This window comes from Terrapene carolina, unplaced genomic scaffold (genome assembly GCF_002925995.2).
Source record: "Terrapene carolina triunguis isolate 2854851 unplaced genomic scaffold, T_m_triunguis-2.0 Scaffold180, whole genome shotgun sequence".
NCBI lineage: Eukaryota > Metazoa > Chordata > Testudines > Emydidae > Terrapene > Terrapene triunguis.
The window spans coordinates 7,467,686-7,488,888 of record NW_020664531.1 but is presented as its reverse complement, the minus strand read 5'-3'; the positions used below and the strand labels follow the sequence as shown (position 1 = coordinate 7,488,888).

Sequence of the window (21,203 nt, the reverse complement as noted above, 5' to 3'; positions counted from 1 at the left end):
GAGTTTCAGAGCCCAGGTCAGTTGACTCAGGCTCATGGGGGGTCAAGCTATGGGACTATAGCAGTGTAAGTGTTCCTGGTTGGGCTGGAGCCCGGGCTCGGAGAGCCTAACCCCTCACCAGGTTTCAGAGCTCGGGGCCTAGCTTGCTCCGCAATGTCTACACTGCTATTTTTAGCCCCACAGCCTGAGCTCCCAATCCATTGACCTGGTCAGTGTAGACATATCCTGTGTGTGGGTAGACCCCCTTATGTACACTGGGGGTCTTAATGACTTTTTCAGCACTTCACATAGGTATAAGGCTGTGGTTCTCAAACTGTGCGTCGGGACCCCATTTTAACGGGGTCGCCCAGGCTGGTGTTGGCCCTGGGCCCCAGCAAGTCTGAAGCCCAAGCCCCACCACTCAGGGCTAAGATTACATGCCCCCCACCCAAGGCAGAAGCTCTTGGACTTGATCTTTGGCCCTCCTGCCCAGGGCACTCGGGCTCGGGCGGTCTCAGTCTTCGGTCCCCCCTCCTGGGCTCACGTAGTAATTTGTTGTCGTCAGAAGGGGGCCATGGTGCAATGAAGTTTGAGAACCACTGTTCTAATGTATGCTCCAATGCAGTGGCTCTCAGCCTTTCCAGACTACTATACCCCTTTCAGGAGTCTGATTTGTCTTGCATACCCCTCACTTAAAAACTACAGTAATTGTTTACAAAATCAGACATAAAAATGCAGAAGTGTCACATCACACTGTTACTGACAAATTGCTTACTTTCTCATTTTACCATACAGTTATCAAATAAATTAATTGAAATATAAATATTGTACTTACATTTCAGTGTATAGTATACACAGCAGTATAAAAAAGTCATTGTATGAAATTTTCATTTGTACTGACTTCGCTAGTGCTTTTTCTGTAGTCTGTTGTAAAACTAGGGAAATATCTAGATGAGTTGCTGTATCCCCTGGAAGACCTCTGCGTACCCTCAGGGGTACATGTACCCCTGGTTGAGAACCACTGCTACAATGGACCTTTTCACAGAACTGAATGTATTTAGTAAGTAGGGGCTATGCATTTCCCATCGTTTGTTTGTATGCATGTGGATTTTTGTATTTTTTATTTGAAAATAAAATGTCAATTCTAAATTGGCAAAAAAAAAAAAAAAAAAAAAAAGTCTCAGTGTTGCAAACCAGATAACTGCTAATGGTTTTTATATCTGACCCCATTATTTTCCACATGCATCATTCATGCTGCAGAGCAACAACACATAATGTCCCAGATGACAGGCTTTCCAGAGTCTTGGTTTCATAAGCCCAGAAAAGAGATAAGTGTCTTCCCTAGACGACATTCTCTTCAGACTGCTGCTAATAATGCAACATACCTTCCCACCTCTTAGGGCGCGGGGTACATAAAATGATTGAAAGCTTACTATACGCTGTGTGGTAAACTATCTAAAGAGACACTAACTTACAAAAATGTGCATTTTGTATACTTGTGATTTGTTTTGTGCTTGGTCATATCCTAAGTTTTCTTTTTGTACATGGCCCACTTTGGGCTGTTTACAGAACTAAAGGAGATCGCTGGAAAAATCATATTTCTATGAAATGCTGCTGAGTGGATTGTACCATCAAATGAAAATATTGTCCCCCATCTACTGAAAAATATTAGTTTTGTTCTTTTATCATCATTTCAAGCAGTGAAAAACAGGGGGTGGGGGTGTTTTGTTTTTTTAAGGATCTACACTATGATACTAGAGTAATGATGGGTCAGGGAATTTTGAAAAGAACAGATAGTTGTAGTGGAAAGAATTCATTCTCTGGTATAGCCAGTTAAATAATGCCAGAGCCAAAACCAGTTGTGATGAACCCCCATCAGGTACATTGGCCAGATCAGAAGCAGAAGTAAATTTGCAAGAACAGCTATTCTTGTAAGATTTCCAGACCAGTTCTGCCAACTCCTGAGGTTTGGTTAGTCCGGATAGAATTCAGAGAAGAGACAGAATTTTTTGAGAGTTATATGAACTATACAGCCAAACCTTCTGAAGTTCATCCCCAATTAATTCAAAGCTCAATTTTTTTCTGATGCTAAGAGTTAATGAGAGATTTGGATTGACAGTGGTTTGGAGTTAAAACCCAGGTCATGTAAAATTTTCCTGAGATCAGCTGAGACAGAGAAGAACCTTCCAAAAGGTGATATCACCCTTTAGGATACATCAGGCTGTTGGAATGAATTATGGGAGGAGAGTGGTTGTTGCCCTTAAATAATATAGCAAAATTTAAAAATCTATATTTTACATGAGATGCTCTTTCATGCTCCCCTCAGGAACCTGTCCTGAAATATTAGGTAGTAAAAACATGGTCAAGAAGGTTAGATAGAAGCCAGTAGAGCATCTCTAACCACTGACAGCTACTATGGAGAGAGAAACACAGTACCTCTTCCAAGGTGGTATCTGAAATGCCATAGCCAGTCACATGTAGACGTTCAAGGTTTTCATCCATAGCCTGAAAGAGGCCTTTAAAGGAGGACTTATCTGCCTTCGCTGGAATCGCAATAGTCAGCTCACTCCCACTGTTCTCTTTTAGGAATGCTTCTGGTACATAGAACTGTATCAGAGATGTGACTCGACTGATGTACTCAGGATCCTGGATTTCAAACGCAGAGGGCTGCACAGAAAGGAAAACAATAATAAATGGAGCTTATATGCCATCAGAAAGTTGTAAAACAAGTCAAACTGAAAACAAATATGGGGCCAGTGCTGGAAACCCTTCCTCTGCTGGGTAGTCCCAGTGAAGTTTCTGGGTCTAATCTTGTGAGCAAGGGACTACTCACCATGAGTAAGGGATTGCAGGATTGGGCCTCTATTCAGCAAATCATCAAATTACTAATTTTCACTATGTTGCTAGATTATTTTATGTGCCAATTAATTCAAGTATGAAGGTTGCGAAAAACATTTGTTATGCACCAGTATTAAATAGACCAAGTCTTTCCTGCATTGCTGGTTATGTAAGATAAAAGAATTACCACATTTATCTCACATATAAGTTACTAGCAGCATTGCAAGGTTCCCTCAGAATAATTGATATGACCATTTCTTAGCATGAAGTACATATTGTGCACAATTCTGTCACCATACCTTTTTTATGATTGTTAGACTGTATCCCTGGCCATATGTTTCCTTCAGATAAGAGGGAGGACCACAGCATCTCAGCTGCCCATGCTGCAGGATAGCAATGCGATCACTGAGCACTTCTGCCTCATCGAGATGGTGAGTGGTGAAGATCAAGGTGCAATCTACCCCAGGAAGAGCAGTACACACAGATTAACACTTTATTTTAAAATGTTTTCTCATGAGAGACGCTTTTTTCCCCCCAGGAGGATTCCTGAGGCAATAGTAATTCTATAAACTTACAAGACTGTACTTCAGTATGCAGAACACAGACACAAAATGCCTGCTAACACGTGTCCCATTCACACTCCCTGAGACGGTACAGATTATAAATCAGTGCAAAGTTTGTACTGCAATCTAAGAGAGACAACAACAAGCAGTTGCAATTTCAAGGCTGAGAAGGTGTTTTATGAGATTAGGAGATTCTTAAAATCACATAACTCTGGTGCCGGTTTCAATGGATCATTCACTGTGGTTTATTCCAGCTAATAGGGAGGGGAGGTGCCTGCTATCTCAGAAGCTTGCCTCCTACAGTCAGTTTTAGCTCATGACACTTGAAAATTAATGGAATGGTTTGACTGATGAGTATTCTCTTTAGAAGAAAAATATATGCAGTCATATGGGAAAGAACAGAAAGTGAGCCCCCCAAAAATGAAAAAGCAAAGTCAAAGAGTGATGGAAGTAGGAGATAACCCTTTTCATCCAGGGCAGGATCAGCATGGACTCATAGCTAACCTGAATCTTGCATTAAACCCACTAGATTTTTCAAACCATGGGTCACGACCCAGAACTGGGTCGTGGAATGGAAGGGATTGGGTTGCAGCAGCTCTGGTCAGCATCGCCGACCGGGCTGCTGAAAGTCCCATCAGTGGTGCTACAGAGCTAAGGCAGGCTAGTCCCTACCTGTTCCAACACCGTGCTGTGCCCCAGAAGTGGCCAGCAGGTCTGGCTCCTAGGTTGGGGGGGCACGGAGCGCCGCACGCTGCCCCCTGCCCTGAACACCAGGGGCTGTGCCTGTGAGAACCACGCGGAGCCGCTTACACACCTCTGCCTAGGAGCTGGACCTACTGCTGGCCGCTTCTGGAGGTAAGTCCACGCCCCAACCCTGCCCCCCAATCCCCTGCCCCATCCCTGAGCCCCCCCAAACCCAAAGCCCTTTCCTGCACCCCAAACACATCATTCTCAGCCCCACCCCAGAGCCTGTACCCCCAACCCAGAGCCTTGACCCCCTCCCGTACCCCAACTCCCTGCCACAGCCCTGAGCCCCCCCCAACCCAAAGCCCTTTCCTGCACCCCAAGCCCCTCATTCCTGGCCCCACCCCACAGCCCTCACCCCTGCACCCCAACCCTCTGCCCCAACCCTGAGCCCCTCATTCCCAGCTCCACTGGGTCGCAGGCATCAACTATTTTCTTCAACTGGGTCACCAGAAAAAAAGTTTGAAAACTATTGCACTAGATCAACCATCTTTCCTGAAGACAAAGAGAAGTAAGCTTTGAATTTTAGTTCGCTGCTTTAAAATTTCAACAGCTGAATGGAATAGTTATCTCTGTTAGGATTTCTATTCAGCAACTGGAAAGACAAATACTATTTTCAACCACCCTTTGCCTGGGAAGGATGTTAGCCAGAACATGACATGAGTTTTGTACCAGCTCTGTACTTCAACAGAATGTCCCAGATTCTCCGACGTGAACATGGATCCACACCACTGGTGGGCTCATCTAGAACAACTGTCTTCGAATTTCCAATAAAGGAGATAGCAATTGAGAGCCTCCTTTTCATTCCCCCAGACAGGGCTCCAACATGTTTGAACTGGTGGTGGGATAAATCCACATCTTCCAGGGCTCTAGAATAAGAATACAAATAAAACTGTGACCTTTGAAAATCACAAGCCTTTTTAGATCAGCTACCACATCATCCCAACCAACGGCACTAGAACATTTTTAGTAGTGGGGGTGCTGAAAGCCAGCTCTCTTACCCCTCCCTCCGCCCCCAGAGATGAGTCTGGGAGCAGGACTGTGTCTCTGGGAGGGTGGGAAGGGGACCTAGACAAGGGTAAGGGGGATGAGGCTGTGGCCACAGCTGGGTGCGGGCATGGAGCCAGGAGTGGAGCCCAGGCAGGGGCCAGCAGCCAGGACCCTATGTGCAGGGCCAGGAGCCAGGGAGTGGACCCCCAGGTGTGGGGCCAGCAGCCCCGCATAAAACCTGGGGGTGCTGTAGCACCCTCCCACACCCTTACTTCCCGCGCCTATGATCCCAACCCACAGTAAAGTGACGAAAAGTCACTTGCATGCAAAATATCCATGGGCAGTTTAAGTACAGAGCAGCATATATAACTATTCAGTTTCTTCTGGTATCCACTGAAAAGAAGTAATAGTAATAATCAAAAAGTCTCTTATTTTTAACAGCAACCTCCCTATGAGCCTCCTGAAATATACTTTTAATGGCCTCTGTACAGGATAAAGCAAAAAATAATTCAAAATTATAGGCCTTAACCATGTTCCAGTGAAGTCACGGAGAGTCTTTCCATTGATTTCAATAAGCTTTAGATTAGCCCCTATAAGAATCTGGAGGGAGTGAGGAACATTTCAAGGAGAGCTGAGGATAGTTCAAGGACTCTGAAATATTATTTAATATTTGTATAACCTAGAGTTGCCAACTTCCTAAACACAGAAAACTGAACACACTTGCCCTTCCCCTTCCCCAAAGCCCCACCCCCTGCCCTGCCCCTTCTCTGAGGCCCAGCCCCCCACTCACTCCACCGCTCACTCACTCGCTCCTTTTCACCAGGCAGGGGGTTAGGGTATGGGAGGGAGTGAGGGCTCTGGGGTGGGGCTGAGGATGATGGCTTAGGGGTGCAGGAGGGGGCGCCAGGCTGGGGAGTGGGGGCTCGAAGCTGAGGCAGGGGTTGGAGTGTGGGAGGGGGTACAGGCTCTGGGCTTGGGCCAGAAATGAGATGTTCAGGATGCAGGAGGGGGCTCAGGAAGGGGGTTGGGGTGCAGGAGGGGATGAGGAATGTGGGCTCCGGGCAGCACTTACCTAAGGCGGTTCCCAGGAAGCAGTGACATGTCCCTCCAGCTCCGCGCACTGTCCCTGCCCACAGGCACCGCTCCCACAGCTCCCATTGGCTGCGGTTCCCGGCCAATGGGAGCTGCAGAGCCCCGATGGAAGGAGGAACATGCTGACCGCTTCCCGGTAGCCGCGCAGAGCCAGGCAGGGAGCCTGCCAGCCTCACTGCACTGCCAATCAGACTTTTAACGGCCCGGTCAGCAGTGCTGAGCAGAGCCGCCAGCATCCCTTTTCAACCAGGTATTCCGGTCGAAAACCGGACACCTGCTACCCTAGTATAACCACCCAGGCAAATAAAAACCCTCACATTGATCTGAAAGAAACAGTTATAAGAACTCAAGGATAATTAGCACATTCTGCTTCTCCTTACAAAACAAGATCTTTTAGGCCACAGCCTTGCAAAGAGATCCCCCATGCAAACACTTATGTCTGTGCGGTGTCCCATTATAGGAATGGGACACCACACAGAAGCAATGGTATGAAGTCCTGATGAATTCAGCTTGTAAATAGGTGCCAGAGACAAAAGCCAACAGAACAATATGAACCGCAGTAGAGCAAATTTCCACACACTTCGTGAAAGGTCATCTCTTGGGAAAAAGAGGTAGTTTATTTGCCATAGGCTATTTAGTCCTTAGTCATTTTTTGATGCTGCCTTCATGTATTATGTGGACACCTGTCCAATAAGAACTAGACTGCAAGACCACCAACTAATTTCACGTCACGCCATTGGCTGCTAATTGTGTTCTATCACTATCAACCTGGGTTGATTTGAATGGGCAAGCACAAGACAAGCTATCCCAGTGCTTGTCTGTGAGTTATCCAGTCCTTCACAGTAATTTTCTACTTTAAAGAAAGCAAATTTCTACTGCAAAGAGCTGACTTTATATGAATAAATACATTTATATCAAGGTATACACAGCATGCTTTCCAATCTTCTGACAAGCTACATTAAAATCTTGTGTTGCTTTGTTTAGAAAAAGTAACCTTACTGTTGCCTTAATCTTTTTTTAATTTCTCATTTCTGTAATAGCCTTAGCAATGGGGGCCTAATTCAATACAAATGTTCTGCTTCCCATAAAAATATCTAGTTAGTGGCAAGAATCTATCCCCTGTGTCTTTGAGGATCTTGCATAGCATTGTTATTACATGGTTCTAGGGTATTCAGAATTCAGTAGTCCAAGTACTATAAGAAAGAGTGTTTCCACTTCCTCTATGCTTTAGCTGAAACCACTAAAGAATTTTTTTAAACCTTGTCTGTAATATTCTTACTCTAATTTTTATTGCCATAGTTTTATTACTGAAAATTAAGATTGGGAAATACAAGCCAGAATTTTAGAATACAAAACCCATCATTAGCGCTCTCAGGATTCCAATAGTTAGGGCTGACTTTCCTAGCATGAGGCTGTTTGTTTGATCACCACAGTGTTCTTGGAATGGTTTTGAAGGACAGCCTACATACAGGTTTCCAGCAAGGAAAATAAGAACCACTAACCTACTGACTTGGTGATGTAACTGTTTCTTTGTCCACAGAGGCGCTTTCACTGAACCATAGAACAGCAGATGTTCTCGCACAGTTAAGGTGTCAAACAGCACATCATACTGTGGGCAAACACCCATCTCCATTCTGATAGCAGCCAGATCAGTATGTATATCCCTTCCATTGATGATGATGGTCCCAGAGCTGGGAGGGTACAGGCCTGTCAACATTGATCTGATACAAGAAATAACAGTGTTGTTGTAGCTGTTTGATCGCATGGGAGATGCAGAAGAAGAGTTCTGTTGAGCACAAAAGCTTTTCTCTTTCACCAACAGAAGCTGGTCCAATAAAAAAAAATATTACCACACACACCTTGCTCCTGCTCATAAGAAATAATACAAATTCAATAAAATCACTATATTCAGGACATACTCTATGTTGTATCCTGAATTTGATCAATTGACTTCTCGCAATAATTTCTTGTCTAGCAGCTGCATTATTTAAATGATGCTGGAGTGTGTATGGAGGAAACCTTGAGATTAATGCAAAAATGGTTATTAATAAAATTATAATTTACTCTTACAATGTTACCTTTACTGATTTTAAGAGAGACCTACATTTATTTGTATACTCATTTGAACACATACTTTTGTTTTTGGTTGCTCATTTTATTAAATGGAATTATTTAGGCAATCTTCTTTCTGTCAACCATTGACAAGTCTCAAGTGCCAAAGGAGATACCTTTGCCATAAAACTCCTGTATGTTTATAAAGGGTCCAAAATTTAACTTTTACCTACTATGGCTTTAAATTTCTATACTACTTTCCTTTACAATATGTTTTTAAAATGTACATAAGCATTGGTTATTGTGATGAGTGCTTTGCATAAAATATTTAATACAAGTTTTTACTTGCAAGATGTAAATATATCACAAAAGCAGATCATAAATCCAAGGAGCATTCTGGGGTCCAAAAACCATAATAAAAGGGTCTTATCAAAAACAGGACATCTTTTGCGTAAGATACCAGGTGATATAGATAGGATCTTATCTAAAAAAAACCCAAACTTTGTATGATGATATTTATGCTTTAGAAAGAGTCCTCACTTTAAAAGAAGATAAGGATGTTTTGTTTAGAACAAAGGGAAACATATGGATGTGGTGTTAACTGTAAAACTAAGATGTAAAGTGGGCTTTCCTTTTATCCCACCCTCCACACATGCTCTTTCAACACAAAACCTCTCATTTAAAACCTACTCATAAGGTGCTAAAGAATTTTCTTATTGAAAATAATTTCTTCTATAAGCACTCAGAAGTCTTCATTCTTCAGACTAAGAAAATCCCAGATAGCTGGAAAATGTTTTACAGAAGTTGTTGGTTACTTTTATCTACCTTGTTTTTCCTTTTAATGGTTCAAAACTTTGTTTATTCCTTAAAAGCTTTTGAGATGTACAGCTGCAAATATTTTATCTAAATGCAAAGTTTTTTATGCAATAATTTACTAATATCTTTGCTAAATGGTAAGATACTTCATGTACTAATATGGAATCCACTGACCTTGCTGTGACTGGCTATTAATGTAAGAAGTCATTTGAGTATACAATATTTTTTTCTTAATTGGGGGGGTTAATTAGTTATCTGGCAATGCTTAAGCAACTTCCTGAACAAACACATAAAAACAAGCAGCACCTCTCCAAAGATTGATTAGGAGAAAGGACAATTTATTTATTTAATGAATACTCAAGTTTAAAAGCCTCTCTTTAAGAATTAAGTTTAAGAATAATTCAAAATTGAAAAACTTTCAAATCTAACATATGGGCTTGAACCTATTTGAAACAGAATTTCAACTCCTGATGAAACCTAATGAATAGCTCAGAAAATGTGCTGAGTAAAAAGTTAAAACTCTAACATTAAGGATGTTCTGACAGTTTCCTGCCACAAAAGACCAAAACAATTAGAAGTTTATATTTACGAGGGGAGGGTTTTTACTAAGACCAACCCACAAAGAAACTGAGCCAATAAAAGAAGGATAACAGCTAATCTGAATCCTACCAAGTCTGAAAGAAGTGTTTTCTCCTCTTTCCGTGAAATTAGACAAAAGAGAGGGGCATAAAGTAAATGACCAGCAACACTCTGCTCTCATCCTCAACTTTTCAGAACTCATCACAGCTCATCCTGTTCATCTCTGCAACTGAGCTGTGACCAACTGCTAAGAAGAAGAAAGATACTGAACAGCATCAAGAAGAAGTAATCTTCTAGCTCAAATGGCATCACCATCAAGACTTCAATATGGATTGGTGAGATGAAGTTGTAAAGAGCTGCCAAGGAATTAGATTTAAAATTTTCTTGTAATGATTTTCATGGGATATTGAAATACTATTTTAATTTAGGATATTCACAGTTTCTCCCAATAAACCCCAAATGGTTTAGACCATTTATTTCTAGAGAGAAGCCATTGACTAACCTTTGGTAAATAGAAAAACAGTGGGATTTAATTTGAATTTAAGATTCTGGATATTAACTAACTTGCCGTTCAAGGATTGGTCTTGAGACTGGCTTCTTTTCAGTAACTGACAAATACTTTCTTTGGATTCATAGGACTCAGTTAAGATTTTAAAACCTTTGCCCATTTATAAACTATGTTATCCATGATAAACACAACAGGACTTACCTGCCCTGGAACAAAATTATTTCAAAATTATTATTTTTTGCCCATCTATAAGTTGTTTTAGTTAATAAGGATACTCTGACACAGGACTCTACTAATTTTGGGAATAAAAGGACCTCTGCCAGGGTGGACAACTTTCAAAGGTGTAACCTGTCCAATGTTCTCCACAGAGACATATATAGAAGAGTTTGTAACTGAAGTAACAATTGTTTATCTTTTCTTTTTTCCTCATTTCCTTTCCTTAGTAAGGCAGTCATAGTTACTAACTGGGATTATTTCGCTTGTTTTAATAGCAGTTTCCCCTAAATCCTGGCAAAGAACCTCATGTGACTAAAATAGTGGGAGTCATGTCACTGAATTGGCATTACGAGAGAGAAATATTAAAGGTTTGCCCTGCTATTTCTTGTTTCTCTAAATTGTAAGTTTTCGTAATTTTTTAAAATAAAATTACTTGGTGCTCAACAACTTGAAGCATCCCTTAATACTCCAAAAGTGCTTTAGGTAGAGCCTCAACTGATGTAAATTGGTGTACTTCTATTAGGTGTACTGGAACTGGAACAACAACTTGCACAAGTGGAGTATTTGGCCGTTTATAATTATGGAAAAGTTTCTAATGGTAAAATCTTTTTTTAATTAAACCCGATATCAATAATTCATTATCTCTCTTGCTATTTCCTGAACAAGGCTCATTTGTCTAGCCAAGTCACAGAAAAAGAGAGAGAGAGAGAGAGAGAGAGAGATCAACTGACTAATATTTCCTGGTTAAAAAAAAATATATTTATCCCAGTTTAGCTGTAAATGCAGGGTAAAATCTCTAATTCCTAATTTATGTAGGCTCATTTCTGCAATCCTTACCCATGTTAATCAAGTTGACTAAATCTAGAATCCAGTTCATTCTCATTAGTAATTTATGTACCTGCAGGGGTTGAGAAAAAATGGTCCGAATTCTTGATATTTCATTAATATAAAAGGAAGAAACAGATTAACTTTTTAATTAAGCCAGATTTTTTTAAATGTTTTTCTTTGTTATTTCGGCTTCTTTTCAGCTGTCAGAACATCCTCTTCAACATCCAGGAAGAAAGTTTGCAAGCTCAGTAAACCTCTGAGATCACCATCTGATGGAAGCACAGGTGGAATGTTGTAGAGTGTGAGGAAAAGAAAGAAGGGTTTCCTTCAGGTCTCTCTGCACCCATGCCCACAATAACCCCTCATCTCCCAGCTACTACTAAAGCTGCTTAAAATAATAGCTTTACCATTGAGGTTATGATAAATGGGACCCAATTTTCCACTGCAATGCATTTGTTTTGCCAGGGGCACCATGGCACAGTAAGTTCATTTAAGCAACTTTAGTGGCATCTTTTGCTTGGCAAAAACGTGCAAGAACAATAACCAAGCAAGGAGATGGAATAGCTCATTTGCTGATGTACAAAACATTTCAAAGCACCAGATAAGGTAAAATGTGTAGTAGGCCATCATTCAGCAATGGACATACATTATTGTAGTCTTGCCAGCTCCATTGGCACCCAAGAGAGCTGTGATTTGACCCTTGTAGAAAGTGAGGCTGAGATCTTTAACTGCAGTCTTTTTGTTGTCTGTGTATTCTTTGGTGAGTGACATCAGTATAACTCCTATTGGGCTTCCTCCTTCACTCACGCTTCTCTCATTTGCAGGCAGAGAACCTGTGTAAATGAAGAATAAAGCTTTAAAAGCACTGGCAGTTATATAGTGAAAGTGCACTGGCTTTACGTTTCCTGAAATGGTCATCACTGTTGTACATTTAAGCTACAGGGTCAGGTGGTATAAATTGGTATAGCTCCATTCAAATCAATGCTGCTGTGCCAATTTATAACTATCAAGGATAGGGACCACAGTTATGCTAAGTATCTAATCAATGAAAACGTTTAATTGCAGCTTAAAACACCAAAAATAAAACGGATAAATGTGTGTGCACATGTTAATACAAATATGCACATATATAGTAATTATTAAAATGTTATTGTCATCTAGTAAAATGTATTTCTTGAATAATGAGATTTTTACAAAGGAACGAGCAAAAATGGAGGTTGCGGACCAGAGAAAACGGGGACAGTATCATTGACTAAATGGAATGGAGAAAAAGAAATGCACACAACACAAAGGAATAACAGAGGCTAGTGTTTGGAGAACCAGTTCTGTTAAAATATGAAACAACCAGAACCTCTGCTCATTGCTCAGTAATTTTTAATATTAGAATAAAGGTGGTTTTAATCCCTTCCAACAACCTTGTGACCATTCTCCAACTAGACTTTGCCAGCTTCCCTGCAACTTGTACCAAGGTCCTTCTCCCAGGTCATCCTCCCCTTTAGCTTTCCTGGATTGTATTTCAGAGCCCAGAACTTTAACTCTACCAGCCTGTAAGACGACCGGACTCACCCCTGTGGCGCCTCCTACTGGTCATCCAGGGAATTAGCTCTCCAGCCTCTGGAGCGCCCTCAGCAGGCCGGTGATCCGCCTCATCCTCTGCTGGCGCCCATGTCCCTCCCAGGACCCGGTGCCCCTCTTACTGGGATGCTGCCCCCTGGCAGTACCCCACAGATCTGGGTCTCCCATCCCTGGGGAACCCCCACCCATTATCCCAACCTTGCCTCAGCACTAGGCCACTGCCAGTCACCAACTAGCCCCCGCTCCCTGGGGCAGACTGCAGTATAAGCCTACTCATCACAGGTAAGGGGGGTTTGGACCTGCTGCCTTGGCCTAGCCCTGGGCTGCCCTCTGCAACCCCCAGTACCGCTTGGCCTAATACTAGGTCGCAGCCTGGGGCTTTCCAGGCTGGAGCTCCCCAGCCTTTCCCCCGCCCTGCTCCACTCAGGTACTCTTTGTCTAGCTCCCTGCAGCCAGGCCCCTCTCTCTCCAAAGGCAGAGAGAGACTACTGAGCTCCTGGCTCCCAGCCTTCTTATACAGGCCAGCTGAGGCCTGATTGGGGCATGGCCCCAGCTGCAGCCACTTCCCCCAATCAGCCCAGTAGCTGCTTGCTCCCTGGGCTATCTCAGGCCCTTCCAGGCAGGAACAGGTGTCCACCCTGCTACACAGCCCTTTCTGCTACTTGATATAAATCCCAGGTGTACTCTGGAGCTTAACACAAAGGTGCTGGACCCTGCCATTGCTCAGGTGGAAGAGATAATCTTTCTTTTCTCCTTCCACTCTAAGAAGAGCAAAGAGCTGTCAGGACTGGGAGAGAAAAAGTGAAGGTCTCTATCCAAAGTAATCATCAAAGGTAAATGTGAAATCTACTGATGGTGGGATCTGGAGCCTGTTTGTGAGGAGAGATCACTCGATGGAGGGCTTCGAAGTCAAGTTAGTTCAGATAATATTCCAATTAATATCTACATATTTAGACATTTAACTGAACCTCTGAAGCTTCTGAAATTTTCCCTTCAGTAGTAGAGAGGTATTGATACAAAATGCTCTTGGGTGATTGGGACTTCTGGCCTCTACTATAGATAGCTGAACCAGTCCAGATAATATGTAATTTCATATGGTTGCAGAGGACTGCCAAGGCCCAAGAATGGATGTGGGTGGCATGTGTTTCTCTATCCATGAATCTTTAATCAAAAGAAATACATGACAACGTAGTAAAATGGGCCTTAGAGAAAATAAAAGAAATCAGATTTTAAACAGCAAAACATGTAAGGAATTCATAAGTAGCCAAACACAGAACTGGAAAGAAACAGTGGAAATGGTTGTAGGCAGCTGTAGCCCTGGAAAATAGAGGTGATAAGTGTGTTATTAAAATGTGAGGCTAAAAAAAGAGTCAGAAAGGGCAGAGTTTAGATAACAAACAGAATGAAAAAGAAAATTCACATAAAAGAAACTTTTCACTGAAGCAAGGAGAAGATAAAAACAGAGCCTTATATTTGATTTGATCTGAAAAAAGTGTAGCGGTAGAAAAACTGAACTCTGACCATGAATTTTAATGAGCACAAAATTGTTCAGGTTAGTGAACACTATACAACATTGTGAGGAATGTCAAAGGGACCTTAAAAAGCTTGGTGAATGGGCAGCACAATGGCAGATGAAATTCAGTGTTGACAGATACAAAGTAATATATATTCAAAGAGTCATTTGAACCACTCCTACTGTAATACCAGGGTACCAAATATACAGGAATCACAGAATAGGTCAGGCTAGTCGGGGAGTGGCACTTCATGTGAAAGAAAGCATAGAGTCAAATATAGTAAAAATCTTAAATGAATCAAACTGTACCACAGAATCTGTTAGAAATTCCATGCTTGAATAATTAGAGAATAGTAGTAAAACTATACTTCTGACCAGCTGACCTGGATGTTGATGGTGATTGTGAAATGCTCAAGAAAATTAGAGACAAAATACAAAATAGAAGACTCAGTAATAATGGGGGATTTCCACTATCCTCATATTGACTGGGTACAGGTCACATCAGGATGGGATTCAGAAATAATGTTTCTAGACACCATTAATGACTGCTTCTTGGAGCAGCTAGCCCTGGAACTCACAAGAGGAGAGGCAAATTTTGATTTAGTCCTAAGTGAAGCACAGGATCTGGTCCAAGAGATTAATATAGCTGAACTGCTCAGTAATAGCGACAATAATATAATTAAATTTAACATTCTTGTAGAGGGGTAAAATATCAAAGAAACCCACCACAGTAGCATTTAACTTCAGAAAGGGGAACTACACAAAAATGAGGAAACTATATAAACGGACATTAAAAGGAACAGTTATACGGGGAGATTATGGTGGATCAGTAAAGTGCCTGGACCACTTCCAGTGACTGGAAAATCAATTATCATGCTTATTGACAAAAACAGCCAAGTTAGTGGGCCCATGTTGCAGCCTTAGCATAACTAAGCCAGGAGATGAGGGAGTTTGAGCGACCACAAGAAGGGAACCTGACCCTGCGTCCTTCCTGATAAGATTTCTGTTTAAATTGATGAGGCATGGGTTTTAGAAAACAGGAAGCTTATCTATATTTATACTCTTGGGTGTGTTTGTCAGGGCCCTCAAGCAAGCAGACTCTGAAAAAACACATTTTTCTAATTAGCAGTCTGAGCAAACCTCTTGCTTAACCGCTGAAATTGTTTGCTTAACAAGTTTTTTTTGATTGACATGTTACTGTCATACTAACAATAAATAAGGGGGGAGAAGTTTGGGCTAGTTGGATCACTTTGTGGACACCCCTGAGGGTATCCAACGGCAGATGGAAGACAGGCCATCGGATGGCTGTCATTGTACCACTCGAAAATTGCTCCAGACTTTGGTAATTATTGGGGGTTGTGGGTTTTTACTAACCTGTTGGGGACATATGTAAGTGCTTGAGACTAAATAAAGTATAGTTTAAATAAGAGCACTCTTGTATTGTAATGTCAATCATCTATCGGTCGGATGGCCATGTCCCAATTTACTTATGTCCTGCCTCCACCTCACCAAGAGTAAATGTTACCAAGAGCTTTGGGTTCATAAAGCCCCGGATAACACAGACACAAGAGTGAAATGCCTGCAAGCAGCATGGAAACTTTAAAAACACCAATTAGAGGCTCAAATTAAATGTATACCCCAAATTAAAAGAGTAGCAAGAGAACCAAAAAATGCCACCATAACTAAACAACACAGTAAATGAAGCAGAGGCAAAAGGGCATCCTTTACAAATTGAAAGTCAAATTCTACTGAGGAAAATAGAAAGGAGCATAAAAGTATAATGAAGTAGGCCAAAAAAGAATTTGAAAAGCAACTAGAAAAATACTCAAAAACTAACAGCAAAAATTTTTAAGTACATCAGAAACAAGAAACCTGCCAAACAATCAGTGGGACCACTGCACAATCGAGGTGCTAAAGGAGCACTCAAGGAAGACAAGGCCATTGCAGAGAAGATAAATGAATTCTTTGCATTGGTCTTCACTGCAGAGCATGTGAGGGAGATTCCCACACCTGAGCCATTTTTAAGTGACAAATATGAGGAACGGTCCCAAACTGAGGTGTCAATAGAGGTGGTCTTGGAATAAACTGATAAATGAAGCAGTACTATGTCACCAAGACCAGATTCTATTCACCAAAGGGTCCTGAAAAAACTCAAATATGAAATTGAAGAACTAACTGTGGTATGTAACCTATCACTTAAAACAGCTCCTGTACTAGATGACTGGAGGATGGCTAACCTGATGCCATTTTTTTTTAAAAAGACTCAAGAGATGATCCTTACAATTAGTCCAGTAAGCCTATCTTCAGTACCAGGCAAACTGGTTGAAACTATAGTAAAAAAAACAGAATTATCAGACACATAGATAAACACGATTTGTTGGGGAAGAGTCAACATAGCTTTTTCTAAAGGAAAATCATGAATCATGAGCGGGGTCAACAAACATGTTGACAAGAGTGATGTGGTGGATATAGTGTACTTGCACTTTCAGAAAGACTTTGACAAGATCACTCACCAAAGGCTTTTAAATAAAGTAAGCAGTCATGGGATAAGAGGGAAGGTCCTCTCATAGATCAATAACTCGCTAAAAGATAGGAAATAAAGGGTAGAAATAAATGGTCAGTTTAAAAAATGGAGACAGGGAAATAGTGGGGTCCCCCAGGGATCTGTACTGGTGCTGTTCAACATATTCATAAATGAGCTGGAAAAATGGGTAAATAGTGAGGTGGCAAAGTTTGCTGATGATTACAAAATTACTCAAGATAGCTAAGTCCAAAGCAGACTGCGAAGAGTTACAAAGGGCTCTCACAAAATGGGTGACTGGGCAACAAAATCGTAGATTAAATTCAATGTTGATAAATGTAAAGTAATGTATATTAGAAAACATAATCCGAACTATACATACAAAATTATGGGGTCTAAATTAGCTGCTACCACTCAAGAAAGATCTTGGAGTCATTGTGGATAGTTGTTTGAAAACATCCACTCAGTGTGCAGTGGCAGTCAAAAGAGCGAACAGAATGTTAAAAAGCTTTAAGAAAAGGGTAGATAATAAAACAGTAAATATCATAATGCCATTATATAAATCCAGGATATGCCCATACCTTGAATACTTCAGGCAGTTCTGGTTGCCCCATCTCAAAAAAAAAGTATTAGAAATGGAAAAGGTACAGAGAAGGGCAATAAACAGGATTAGGGGTATGGAACAGCTTCATAAGAGGAGAGATTAAAAAGACTGGGATTATTCAGTTTGGAAAAGAGATGACAAGGGGGAATATGATTGAAATCTATAAAATCATGAATAGTGTTGAGAAAGTCAAGAGGGAAGTGTTATTTACCCCCTTACGTAACAGAAGAAGCAGGGATCACCCAATGAAATTAATAGGCAGCAGGTTTAAAACAAAATGCACAGTCAACTTCTGGTTCTCATTGCCAGGGAATGTTGTGAAGGCCAAAAGAATAAGTGGGTCCAAAAAAGAATTAGATAAGTTCATGGAAGATAAGACCATCAATTGCTATTAGCTAAGATGGTCAGGGATGCAACCCTATGCTCTCGGTTTCCCTAAGCCTCTGACTGCCAGAGGCTGGGACTGGATGACGGGATGAATCCCTTGATGATTGCCCTGTTCCATTCATTCCTTCTGAAGCATCTGGCACTGATCACTGTCAGAAGACGGGATACTGAGCTAGATGGACCATTAGTTTGACCCAGTATGACCATTCTTATGCGATGGGTTCTAATTGAACTTTATCCACTCAGACATCTCTGTGGACAGCTCAATGAAAACTTTTTACTCCAAAAATCTTTTTAAATAAAAAAAAACCCAACAAAATGTTAGGATGCATGAGTAGTGAGATATAAATTTAAATTTAGACTCAACCAATTATGGAAGATAGATTACTAACAGTGAATTACGCAGAAAAAGAAAATAATGTTTACTAAGGCTCCTGCTATTACAAACCTTCATTGACAAAAAGCATATTGGAATTTAGATGTTTCCTTCTCTTCTCTGTACCACACAGCTTCTTCCAGTAAGAGATAGTAAAGGGGAAGTACCATGGCTTTCTGAACCCCAATCTTCCTAGATGTTAAATATAAGAGAAACATTTGAAACATTTTCAAAATTCATTTGTTGTTCAAACATATAAGCTAATTCTATTATCCTATATTTCTGTTGTTGTTTTCCAAGGGAACAGGGATATAAAATCTTATCTATACTGCATAGCATAGATTTTTATATAGCACTTTTCTTCACAAAATATCCCAAAGCATGTTACAAGCTTTGGGGTCAATCTTGCTATCATAGAAATCAATGGAACTTTTGACACTGACATTTGCTTGTGGAAACGGCTCTCTCAGCATTATCCTGGCATTAGTGAGACAATCCAAATAAAGATTTGGCCCATATCTTGAGCTAAGCTTAGTAAGACTCAATGAGCTGGGGTAAAGGTGTCAAGCTTTTTACCTGCCCTAATCTGGGCCAGTCCCTAGCATGTGCCACCTGCCAACAGTTGCTATTCTAGCACCAAGGGATAGCAAGGTCTAGTGACATCTTAGCCACGCCTGCTTTCTCCCAGATTCGTTTCCTACACTAGGGCAGGGAGGAATGATGTAGAACCTGCTGCAGCAGCTGAATGGCACGAAAGATACTTCTCCGTACACAAGTGAATCATCAAGGAGACAGATTTGATACCTTTCCAGCTGCTTTGCACCACCACTTTGCAAGCCAGCTGGCAGAGGAGCAAGGATCTGGCCTTGTACTGTAGTACATTAACACAATGGGGCAGAAGTATGGCTGCACATACTGCCTTAACACTGACATTTCCTGACCTTTTCAGTGCTTCACTCAGCATTCACTTAATGTGGTTTTTGTATCCGTGGAGTCACAGGATGTGGTACTGAATAGCAAGTGACGACCTTAATTTTTAAGTGAAAGGTTTTTGCCTGAGATACAGTTACATTATTGTATTCCCTTCTGTTTCCATGTCAAACTTCTCAGTTATTCATTTTGAATTAAATATACAATAAGCAGCAAAAACCATGTAATTTGCCAAGTTGAGCGAGTGTAAATTTCAGGTCATGAAAGAGGTGTTTAGAAAGCATTCCAAATGCCCCAACAACCAACATAAGGGCATTAATAATAAAATAAAATAAAAAAACCTAGAGATTGTAGGAAAAATGAATCCCACCTTCTGAGAATAAATTTGGGATGTAATTAATTTCAGTTGTGACCCGGAATTATTGGTGGAAAGAGATGATAACCAGGAAATCAAATTGTTCATTAGCATTCTGAAAATACATTATTAATAAATAGCCTTAATAAAGTGTCCTAATCCTGACTCGGACAGAACACCCAGTTAACTCAATATGAGTTCTGCTACTGGACTGAACTCTGTCATTATACAGTGTCAATCAGTCTGAGAAGTCCTTATCCAATTATCTACTCTCCTTATATACATACACAAATAGACTTCATACCATATGACAATTCCAGCCCACCAGTTAGCGTCATTCACTGACCCATGAAGGTTTTCTTAGTTAGTCTCACTCATAGCAGTAGTCATGTATTTTGCATGTCAGAAAGCCCTAATTCAGAGGCATCAAAGATTTAATATGTTTTAATTATAAAGGAATGAAAAAGAACAACTCATTTTGGTATTAATAAATCTACGAGTACTTGTTCTTACCAGGGATTACATTGCTGAAATACCAGCCAGCTAATAAATATAGAATTGAATCAAAGAAAATCATCCAGCAAGCCCATCCAAAGGTCATGGATCCTCCTTGTGCCAGGGGCTGGTACATGTTACTCCATTGAATGCCTAGTAATAAAAAAAGGTCAGTGCTAAATCTGTAGAGCACCACAGGTAGCAGGATCATATACACGTCAACACCAAACACTCAAGAGCATTGATGGACAAAAAAGAACAATGTTAATCACTGTAATTTTAACTGAATAGAAACTAAACTTTAGGCTGCTCAGTCTCTATGGGCAACAGCAGGTAATATTACTGCTGAGCAAATATGAAAAAACTCATAGTGGAACAGAGTTTTTAAGAAGTTTATTATTTTATTTTAGCTGTCCTTTTATTTTAGTAAAAAGAAAAAAATAAGATCACTAGGCAAAATGCTGAAAAAAAATATGAGAGAAGCTCTTTTTCGTTTGTTCAATAAATCAGGCATTAAGACAGTTTGCTGATACATGTAAACAAATGGTTTAAAAGAGATCTGCAGCAGATTTATTTAGTTGAAACCTGCAAATCCTGACTAAATGCAATCTATTATATAGTATATATTTTAGAGTAGTGCCTGATGGTGAGAGCCAAAGATTGGGGCTCCAAACACTAATCATTTGAAAAATTACTTAAACTCATATTCCAGCAGGTGTATGACGAAAGGAAGGAAAACACAAAACACTAGCAGTACTTAGAATTCAAATGTAATACCTCTACTGTATTTCTGAATTGAAAAGTTATTCAGAAAACTAGATTATTGCACTTTCTACATAAGATCTTATAAAGATAGCCACATAGCCAGTTATGTTCTTGACCTGCTTTATTGGAAACTATTTTTTCCTGGGGGGGGGGGGGACACGGACATTTCTTATTTAAAATTTTCAACCAAAAAATAACTTTTTTTCTGATAGTTATTGCAAACTAGAGCTGGTGGAAAATTTGCTCTCTTCTGATACTTATCAGCTTGCACATAAGTAGAAAACCCTCTATCAGCAGCTGGTGCTTGAGATGGCTTCCATTCTGACAGCAAGACCATCTTGCTGTTAATAACACCAAATGAAGAAAAGATTCCATCTTGGATCAGTTACCTGGTTCAAAAATCCCTCCTCAGGACAATCATGAGGGTATTACACACACACACACACACACACACACACACACACACACACACACACA

At 40.7% G+C, this 21,203-nt stretch overlaps 1 protein-coding gene across 1 annotated transcript in view; it reads right to left on the bottom strand.

Annotated features, from left to right (window-relative positions):
- The window catches only part of LOC113407020 (ATP-binding cassette sub-family A member 13-like), a 289,939-nt gene that overhangs the window by 145,258 nt on the left and 123,478 nt on the right, over nt 1–21,203 (bottom strand). Inside the window, exons 35-41 of the mRNA XM_026654099.1 lie at nt 19,980–20,114; nt 18,250–18,373; nt 11,852–12,070; nt 7,709–7,927; nt 4,797–4,993; nt 3,117–3,274; nt 2,416–2,646 (exon numbers count right to left, since the gene is read on the bottom strand). Of these exons, the coding sequence (XP_026509884.1) occupies nt 2,416–2,646; nt 3,117–3,274; nt 4,797–4,993; nt 7,709–7,927; nt 11,852–12,070; nt 18,250–18,373; nt 19,980–20,114 (1,283 nt within the window). The remainder of the gene's footprint in view (nt 1–2,415; nt 2,647–3,116; nt 3,275–4,796; nt 4,994–7,708; nt 7,928–11,851; nt 12,071–18,249; nt 18,374–19,979; nt 20,115–21,203) is intronic.